We start from the raw sequence: 10,508 nt of genomic DNA on the forward strand, positions 1-10,508 counted from the left end.
CTTTGTCCTGATGGAGTGAGCTTGTAGATCTGCTATTTTCTGCCTCTCTAACAATCTGTCTGGTGCGTCTCCAGGTGCTCGGCTGCAGTGTGGTGGTCCAGATGGTCAGCAATGTCAAAGCGCTCCACAGTGAAACGGGACTGCTGCTGGCAGGGAAGATGTCCATGGTACGTACGCCGTCTGGTCTTCTGTTGTGTTTTACGGATAACTAAAAGTTTACATTCCTCTCGTATTATTGCACGTTATAAAATGGTTGCTCCTTGGATGTTTCTAGCACAACAGCGCCACTTTTGCCACTACTGGTACCCTAAACATAGGGATGGACATGGGGAGGGACAGACATTGTTGTTCCTTGGAGTGTTTGCCGTTTGCACCACTCAAAAATTGAACCTTGATATTCGTGATATACTGTATATACCACAGATTCTCATGACATTGATTTAACGTCTTTAAAATCATGTGAAGCTCACATGTGGAACAAGATGTGAGCTTGTAGATTAGCCTTTTTTTTGTTTCGTTCAATTGCACAATCCCAAAAATGGAGACGCCACTCTGAGAACGTGTCTCTCCAAGTAAAAACTTTTTTTTCCCTCTCTCTCTCTCTTGTTCTTTCTCTGTGTCTGTACAGCAGCTGGACGCCCCCCAGCAGGACCAGTTGAGTTCAGCTCTGTCCCCCGTGGGACAGCACCTCCGCAGACTGGCTGACGTTCCCTGGCTGTACCATCTGATAGAACCAGGAGACAACGAGGTAAACGTTCCCTGGTTGGTTATACCATCTGATAGAACCAGGAGACAACGAGGTAAACGTTCCCTGGTTTGTTATACCATCTGATAGAACCAGGAGACAACGAGGTAAAACGTCTGTGTTCCACATGGCGGAAAGCCTTGTTGTTCTCATTCCGAACTGACTAGTGTGATCGAGGTCTTGGTCTAGGCTGTAACTTACTCATCGAAAAATGAACAAACTAGTGTTGAATTGCTCAGAATATATTACAGGTTTTTATGGGTGGTTGTGTGTGTGATCTGGTGCATTTGAATCAAGCGTCGTAGCGTCTATGAGCGACTCTGGAAGGCGGGTATGCCTTCACGGGTGGCCTGTTGAGGCGTATATGTGCCTTCCGGGGTCGCTGACAAAAAGTCGCTATGTGCCTTTTCGGGAGTGAGACTGTGTTGGCTGCATACGCATATTAGTTGGGGGAATTAGTCCCCCCCAGATGAATGCTGAAACGAACACCAAGAAATTCATAGGGTTGTTCCCTGCTCCCTGCTCCCCATACGGGGATCCAGACTCGGTGGACTCTAATAGTGATGATTTCGGACAATACTCCCTGTATGGGGACGTCAATATCGGGTATAGGGACTATTAGTACAACTAGCTAAAGAAGACATATTTTACACTTTGGTTGCATGATGAAAATAGCAGATATACAATCTGCTTTGTATATCTGCTATTTTCTTCATGCAACCCAGCATAAAACTGGATCCCTTGTCCACTAGTCCCTTCCTAACATTTTAGTCTAGTTTTTAATTATTTGTTGACGAAATTGTCAGTATATTTAGTCTTAGTTTTAGTCATCATAGATTCGTTTTTATTTAGTTTTTGTTTAGTTTTAGTCAGTGAAAAAAGGTAGTCGACGAACATTTTTCGTCTTAGTTTTAGTCGACGAAAACAACACTGCATCAGCGTTTCTCTCTCTCTTTCTACTCCCTCGCCCCGTCCCACAGGGCCCTCTGACGGATAAAAGTCGCCGTAGCGGAAAGTTCCGTCTCGTTCCGAAGTTCAAGAAGGACAAAAACAACAAGAACAAAGAGACATGCTCCTCTCTCACTCTTCCAGGTATAACATTATGCATGCACAGCCTTTGTCTCTCTCTCTCTCTCTCTCTCTCTCTCTCTCTCTCTCTCCATCACCTTTCCTGTGATCACTGTGTGTGATCGAAAATCTTCAATTTAGGATTTCTTCTAGTGATATTGCTGGGTATCACATTCATCACTGATGGGGGGGGGGGGGGGGAGGGGGGACACATTGTGGTGATTTATTTTTCTGTCTGTGTCAAAAACCTGTGAGACATTAATCTTTGGAATAGGACATGTATTGTACACTACAGTGATGAATGCCCTGATGGTGATCTTTTGTTTTATCACACACCCATAATTATCCACAAAGGTGACGAGAAAAGAGCATTTTAACAGGGCTTATTAGGTGACAAAATAAGTTTTTCACCCTTTTAGGTCATCATAATGGACATAGCTAATAATCTATGCCAATCAATCAATCGTCCATAAAAATCCAATTTAAAATTACTTTACCTTTGAGCGAAAACATGCTTGCGTGATGACGTGTCAAGTCCCGCATGAATAACAATTAATCTTGATTTCATTCACCTGGCGTTATTCTCATCGCTGCGCGTTCCTCCATACACAGCTGATACGTTTTTTTAATCTCATTCAAGATGACATCCAGACGGGAGTATTACTCGTTCTCAACACTTATACCGCCATTGCCGAAGTCCTTTGTCAATTGAAGCCTAATTCTGATACTGACGCTTAACGCCATTGCCGAAGACCTTTTATCAATTGCGCTTTTATAGCTGGCCAATCAATCAACACAGTCTTTCTTATTACCTTTTAAAGTCTGGGTGTGTGATAAATATACATTTATATTTATATATATATACATTTTGAAACGTAAAAACCCAATTATTGGTGTTTTAAGTTAAATAAAAATGTTTTATGTTCCAAGAGGAGGTTTTTGTCTCGGGCTTGTGGTGGTTGTTTTTTTTTCTCTTTCTCTTTGGGGTGCACTTTTCTGTCTCTGTCTGAATCACTTCCTGTGGTGTCACAGTCAACCAATGGGGAACGGAGGAGGTGGGGGCGTGGCTAGAGCTCATCTGTCTCCAGGAGTATAAAGACATCTTCATTGGTCACGACGTCCGGGGGGCGGAGCTTATTCAGCTGGAGAGGCGGGACCTGAAGGTATAGACGTCGGACATCTTGAACCTGAACCGATTTCTGCATGTCCTCCGTGCTGCTTAGACCCGACCAGTGTTGTTTTCGTCGACTAAAACTAAGACGAAAAATGTTCGTCGACTACCTTTTTTCACTGACTAAAACTAAATAAAAATGAAATAAAAACGAATCTATGATGACTAGAACTAAGGCTAAATATACTGTCAATTTCGTTGACAAATAAAAACTAGACTAAAATGTTAGGAAGGGACTAGTGGACAAGAGATGCAGTTTTATGCTGGGTTGCATGCTGAAAATAGCAGATATACAATCGCAGCGCGACGCGTTGTGAGATTGTGAGATTGCCCTAACATTTCTGTCTAGTTTATATTTGTTGACGAAATTGTCAATATATATTTGGTCTTAGTTTTAGTAATCATAGCTTGCTTGCTTATTCATTTATTTTATTTTATTTAAAAAAGAAATTTAGTCAACAAACATTTTTCGTCATAGTCACCAAAATCAACACTGGCTGTTAAATTGTGGTGTTTGTCTTGTTTCCATGTGTATACTCGGGAGTTACAGAACCGGCAAGGGTCCATTTGGAACCCCCTCAAGGTACCCAGAGGGTCCCTGGACCCCACTTTGAGAACCGCTGGTGTAGATAATATTATGTATTGGCTGTCGTATATATAAGAAAGCTAGATGGCTCGCTCTCTGGCCAATGGAGAGCGACGTTGCTACGGGGCGGCCATCTTACCGAGGGGCGCAGCATAACATTGTGTCTATGGGGCATGTACTTTTCTAACATTGTGTCTATGGGGCATGTACTTTTTAAATAACCATAACATTGTGTCTATGGGGCATGTACTTTTTAAATAACCATAACATTGTGTCTATGGGGGCATGTACTTTTCAAACCGTTTGTTATAAACGTCAGAGACGTCCGCATACTTGTATGCTTTTGTCCGACGTTCATAGAAAAAACTAAATTAAGCAGATAAGCGTCCTGAATCATAGCCACATTGACGACGTTTGTAATAAACCAACCCGTTTGTAAATCCGTCAAGATTTGAGGGAGTTATGACAATTTTAGTTTGAGCTGCCATAGAACACACTGTACTGTATAGCCCCTCAGCAAGATGGCCCCCGGGTGAACTATACGTCAGAGACTCCGCCTTGAGCCATCTAACCTTTATATATATATATATATCTATGGTCGTCACAGCATTTTCTAACTGCTCTAACTTGTATCGTGTTTTGTAGGACCTGGGGGTAACCAAGGTTGGTCATATGAAGAGAATCCTTCAGGGAATCCGAGAATTGAACAGGAACAGCAGCGAAGCCTAAGAAGGTAACTGAACTAATGTAGAATCTACTCTCTGAAATAGACGTTTTCTAATGCAGTTGTTCCCCAAAGTGGTGGTCCGGGCTGGGACCCCCAGGGGTCCTTATTAAGGGAGTTCCAGGGGTTCCCCAGCTAAATGATATTTGATGGAACCAAAATGGACCCTTATGGGTCTGTAACTCTGAGAGTGTACACATGGAACCATTTGTACACTCTCTGAGTTAAATTAACAGTGATTCTTACAAAATAAATTGGGGGTCCCAGAGATTAGAAATGCCATTAAATGGGGGATAGGTAGACTTAATGCGTGTCAAACTGGAGGTCATTGAAATTCAAATGGTGGACAAAAATACTTTGGCCATATTGAGAACTGTCACTGTTAAAAGAGGCTTCACTCCATTCTACAAATGTCTTCTAAATCCTGACAGTTTTCTGAAAAACCCTATGTTTCTATATTATGTCAGTGGTTCTCATATCTTGTTTCAGGGACCCCCCCCCCCCCCCCCCCCCAGAAGCAAAGATTTGAGTTGAAAATGTTCGCTCTGAAAGAATATATATATTCTATAATTTGCGCCACATTTTCACGATTTTTCCAAAACGGCAGAACTACAAGCTCGTAGCACTGCACTCGGTAGTGCCGCGCTGCGAGCTTGTAGATCTGCTGTTTTCCAATAGCATAAAGTATAACATAATTCTTATAAACGCCAAAAGGGGGTTCCCGCCCATAATTCGATAAACGGCATGAAAATATTTCTCAACGTTGTACTGCACTCACTAGAAATACTAGAAATACCAGTACCAAAAAAATCATAAACCTTAAAATGATATTTTGAATATTTCAGACATATTTTACTTTGCATTTAAAATGGGTTCGTATACTAACTCAAGAGCTCAAGACCCACTTCTACAACATTGCTTTTAATTGATCTTTTATTATTTTTTGTTATTCATGTCCTCACTGTATTGCATTACTGCTTGTTTTTTAATGTTGTTGCCTTGCTTTTCTTTTATTCTCCATTGTTCTGTAAAGCACTTTGAGCTGCATTTCATGTCATGAAAGGTGCTATATAGAAATACAGTTTTATTATTATTATTATTATTATTAACTATCCTGATTCCAGCGCTCTGCAGTCTGCCTTCCTCTGCTGCTGCTGCTGCCGCCGCCGCAGACTACCGTGGTCACCATCTGACCAGTCTGACCTCCTCACCTGTGACCTCTTGACCTCCCAGAGTCCACAGGAGCATCTTCATCATCCTCATCACAGCTCCCCCGCCTCCAGCCTGTGACTGTTTTATTAGTGTTGGCATCGAGGTCAAGAAATGAACAATCACAAAAACAAAACAATGGGGTTTTTATTCACACTTTAGTACTGTGGACGTTTGAGTGTTGCTAAACTGTTTTTTTTTTCAGACCAAAAACACAACAACGCAGTGAGGAGAAGCAAACGCTTGTGTGTGTGTGTGTGTGTGTGTGTGTGTGTGTGTGTGTGTGTGTGTGTGTGTGTGTGTGTGTGTGTGTGTGTGTGTGTGTGTGTGTGTGTGTGTGTGTGTGTGTGTGTGTGTGTGTGTGTGTGTGTGTGTGTGTGTGTGTGTGTGTGTGTGTGTGTGTGTGTGTGTGTGTGTGCGCGCGTGTGCGGCAATCAAACTCTTTATGAATGTGCTTTTTGTCCCACGTCTGCTGAGATTGACAGTCAAACAAGAACCACATTGACAGATCAGGGAATGATGGTCCAATCAGATCCACTATAGTGCCTTTGAAATCCCGCCTACTAGCATCTGGGGAGAGAGAGAGAGAGAGAGAGAGAGATAACCAGAACCAATTTTTTATCTACCTGTCAGAGAGAACAGAGATGCATGGCAGAGTCCTGTAGGTTATTGAGCTGTAAAGAACAGAGACACAACAGACAGAGTCCTGTAGGTTATTTAGCTGTAAAGAACAGAGACACAACATGGCAGAGTCCTGTAGGTTATTGAGCTGTAAAGAACAGAGACACATTGCAGAGTCCTGTAGGACGTTATTGAGCTGTAAATGTGTAACCGTGTCCCCGCCATATAGCATCGTCACCATAGCGATCGCCATGGTGACGCGGGCTACTTTGTAAACATCAGCTTGCATAGAATCACTTGGTTACTCGGCAACGGGCCGTGGAGCAAGACGTGCTAGTGACGACTGTGATGGCCAAATGCTGGTCTGTAGATATTTGTGATATTGTATGGAGAACTATAGCGTCAAGTGTCCCATGTTGGGGTTTTTTTTGTACTTGGGGACGTCAACAACGTTTTTCTTCAGTTGAAAATTGCTTAATTCAAACACCCAGTCTGTCTAAAAGCAAGACCAATGATATCTCTCGCAATACACCGCAAGTCACTTTTCATGGCAGGATACCACTTTAACCCCATTTTTGGGCGGGAACCCCTTTTGGTGTTTATAGCATTATGTTATACTTTAGCTATTGGAAAAATAGCTAAATAGCGGCACTCGGTGCCACACTATGAGCTTGTAGATCTGCTATTTTTGAAAAGAAAATCGATTGCTTGAGCACCACTGGCACTGACATAGAAACATAGGGGGGTTTTTTTTTCAGAAAACTGTCGTGATTTAGAAGACATTTCTTTTTAGAATAGTTTTCAGGTCTAAATGGATCAAAGCGCTGCTGTTCCACTCATGGACCATAGAGGGCGCTCAGTGGCTACTAGTATGCACTGCAAAGCCTTCACTCCAACCAACCCAAACCATTCCAAGTTCTTTCACTAAATTGGGTCCCTTCTATCTGGTTAATGGTCGTGGTCATTTTAGTGAAATGAGCTGGCATGGTGCCAGTCGGAACGGTCACTTTGGGACATTCTGTGTGTTTATAGAGGACAGACCCGTGTTATTTCAGGAGGATTGTTGTCGTCATGGTCCAGGTTTTTGGCTACCAGCCAAAATGCAGGCTTCTGCAGAGAGGGGGAGTGAAACGGATGCTTTATACTCGCTTATGCTTCTGTTCTGTCTCTCCTTTCCTAATACTGACTGGATCAGGGAAATGGAGCACTGATGACTCAAGGACTCGGAAGAGTTTTGTACTGAAATGCATATTTATTTCTATTATTAGCATTGTTGTGTGTGTGTGTGTGTGTGTGTGTGTGTTTGTGTTTGGATGCAGGAAGTGATTAAATGGACATGCGACACCAGGACAGATATACTGCTGACACATGGGGCTCCATTTTCGTCACCGCTAAACCCCTTATCCCTAAGGTGAGAGTTGCACCACTCAGTTCACACGGGTGTGATTTTTTTTTTTTTACTATTTTGACAAACATTTTCGAATAGTTCAACTAGCCAATCTACATTGACACGTTGTGAGCTTGTAGACTGGCCATTTTAAACTATTCAAAAATGTTTTGCAAAATATTTGAAAAAAAGTTGGGGATAAAGGGTTTAGCAGTGACGAAAATGGAGCCCTTGGTCTGGGGAAGTTTTTGCACGACAATCACATCACTTCTATCAAACCCAACTGTCAGCCTCCTCTGTGTGTTTTGGTTGAATTCTCCGTATGTCTATACTTTGTCTAGCTATAGTAGCTTTCTCCTTGTGTCATTTCATGTTTTGTCGAAAATTAAGTCTTATTGTGTTGCCTGTTGTTTAATGAAGATGGAACTGCAATGTCTACTTTGTCTAGCTAGTAGCTTTCTCCTTGTGTCATTTTATGATTGTCGAAATTAAGTCTACCGCAGCATTTTGCTAGCTATAGCTGGATCCCTTGCCTTTAACTGTGAGCATCGTGCCGAAATTATCTGTTTCCTCTTGTTACCTTGTGAAAATGGGCGTGGTAACGCAACTCTGCACAGATGTCTTTATCGTGGAAGGGTGTGTGTGGGGGCTGCAGTCTATAGGGCTCTCTAATAACGTTCATATTTGTCCGTGTGGCTTTTGTTGTACTGTGTGTGTGTGTGTGTGTGTGTGTGTGTGTGTGTGTGTGTCTTAGCGGTATCACGGTTCAAGGTTCAAGGTTGTCCTTATTTCGTCTCCCTTGGGAGAAATTTGTCTTGGAGACAGGACCACAGCTGCATACATATAAACATACGTATAATCACAGAGACAGAGACATTACAGCAATACAAAACAAATACACCCCTGTTGCGTATACACCCCGTTAAGGTACCAATGTATCCGTGTAGAACCTGCCAAGCTAAAGGAAAACGATGCCTTAAATCTCCTACAGTTCAATGTATTGATCAGCCAGTCAGACCTCTCTATTTCTTCATAGTTCATACATCAAGCGGAGACGGCCTTCAGAGATGCACCCTGTTTTTGATACCTACTGTAGGACTCCACCAAGTATATTATTCTGTCTACTTGTCTTTTGTCTACCTGTCAATTTCGCCCCGTTTTTCTCCCAATACCAGCTCCCTGATTTCCCCACACACACGTGTGTGTGTGTGTGTGTGTGTGTGTGTGTGCGCGTGTGTGTGTCAGCCATTGACCAATCAGTAGGAAGTAACCAGTGTCTGCTGGCTTCCCACCCACCGCTATAGGGCTGCACAATATATGGACCAAATTTAATATCTCTGTAATTTATGCCAAATGTTGTGTGATATCGACACGATATTATACCGTTAAAATGTCATATTCTATCATTTTAAGTGTTTGCAACATTGAAAACTAAACGTCATTCAAAAATGTGTGTTATAGTGAGTTCGCTATAACGCACTGGACCAGGGCTAACGGAGAGACAATGCAACGGAGCGGTGGTTTATTTTTTTCCGAGGGGCACAACAGGCTAAAACAGTGGGATGTTGTTGCTGGCTTTAGCAGTGGACGATCTATCGATATATATTATATTGACGATGTAATTATCGCGATTATCGTTTGCCTTGCCGCGATACTGACATTGCGCAGGTTCATACCTCCCAACGACGGCGATATTGTGCAAACGTAACCCGTTGTGTTCGTTAGAACACCTGGCCAAGCCGGATGCACCGCGGTTAGAGTTAGAAACCTCTAGTTGTTGTTGTGGTGAGAAGGAATTTCACCTCTTGAGTCAGTTCAGCGTTGATAAAGTTCTTTCAGGACGGTAACCCCTCCTTTTGGTGTTTTAAGCATAATGTTATACTTTAGCTATATGTTTGAAAACTGTCATGATTTAGAAGATATTTTGTATATAGAATTGTCCTCGGGTCTAAATGGGATGTCCTGGCAAAGCCCAGGCTCATTCAAACTTCTTTGTAACTCTCTGCAACCAGGGGGACACCCCCTATAGCACAAGTAAGAGACTGTGACCGGCCCCCCATTTGTTTTCCAATGCATTCTCTTCACTTAACCTGCTTCTCCGGTTCCACCCTGCCATGTGTCCCACCACCCTGTGTTCCACCACCCTATCTGGTGGGTGTTTGTCACTTCTTGAAGGGCTGTGTAAAGTTTTGGTAAAAAAAAAAGGTCCAAACATTTCATTATAAATCCACTTTAAATGTATAGGATTATAGCTGATTGTTTCGCAGAAGGAATGTCTACACTGCCATCTACGGGTGCATTTGAGCACTTTCTATGAACACATGAGGGATTTATTTATAGACATGGCTTGGGGGGAGAGAGAGAGAGAGAGAGGGCTCCCCTGCTGGGGCAGTTGAAAGTATCAAGTGCCTTGCTCAAAGGCACTTCGAGGGAACAACATCTGTCTCTCACCTAGATTTCCACAGATCAGAAAAAACGGGGGGAAAAAACCCTTTTTTGTTCCTTTTTTCAGAAGTCATCAGTGAGGCGTTATCCAAAAGGTTTAGCTGCCAGGCCTCACTGTGTATTTATTAGATAATTTATACATTAGAAGTGATATTGTATCCGTTATACCTCTCCTTATATTATGTACAGAAGCCCGCTGTGGGGCTGTAAATACAATAGTCCTGTACACGCAGACAGCAACACACTGTAATAAAGTTTATGTCTGGACTGTTATAATAACGACATCTGTTCACTGTCTTTCATGTGTTTAAAAGCGTCATTTTGTGAAACTTATTGTTTTTGGTTTTTTTGGGCTATATGCAGCCAACACTTCCTCGTTCAGCTTCCTCGGTCTCAACTGCGCATGTTTCTTTCCTTCCATGGAGCACCATGTGAGCAACATGGCGGCGCCCTTACGGTCTTCGCGTCTCGTCTCGTCCTCTTTAGACAGTCCTTGGCCTATAGGTGGCGCCCAGACGGTTGAGCTAACCGTCCAGGTGAAACATAATGTTT

The 10,508-nt window shown here is 42.6% G+C and overlaps 1 protein-coding gene across 3 annotated transcripts in view; it reads left to right on the plus strand.

Moving 5' to 3' along the window:
• The window catches only part of dgkd (diacylglycerol kinase delta), a 54,360-nt gene extending 43,981 nt beyond the window's left edge, over positions 1-10,379 (plus strand). For 2 of the 3 annotated variants that reach the window (XM_080772278.1, XM_080772277.1), the window contains 5 exons: positions 75-167; positions 629-748; positions 1,726-1,837; positions 4,216-4,303; positions 5,419-10,379. In XM_080772278.1, coding sequence (XP_080628404.1) covers positions 75-167; positions 629-748; positions 1,726-1,837; positions 4,216-4,303; positions 5,419-5,584 — 579 coding nt within the window. In that variant the 3' untranslated portion in view covers positions 5,585-10,379. Of the gene's footprint in view, positions 1-74; positions 168-628; positions 749-1,725; positions 1,838-2,845; positions 2,977-4,215; positions 4,304-5,418 lie in introns of all 3 variants that reach the window. The other variant, XM_080772279.1, reaches the window with a different exon arrangement.
• Positions 10,380-10,508: the final 129 nt, after the last annotated feature.

The sequence above is a fragment of the Protomyctophum bolini genome, assembly GCF_963924005.1.
Source record: "Protomyctophum bolini genome assembly, chromosome: 9".
NCBI classification, from domain to species: Eukaryota; Metazoa; Chordata; class Actinopteri; order Myctophiformes; family Myctophidae; genus Protomyctophum; species Protomyctophum bolini.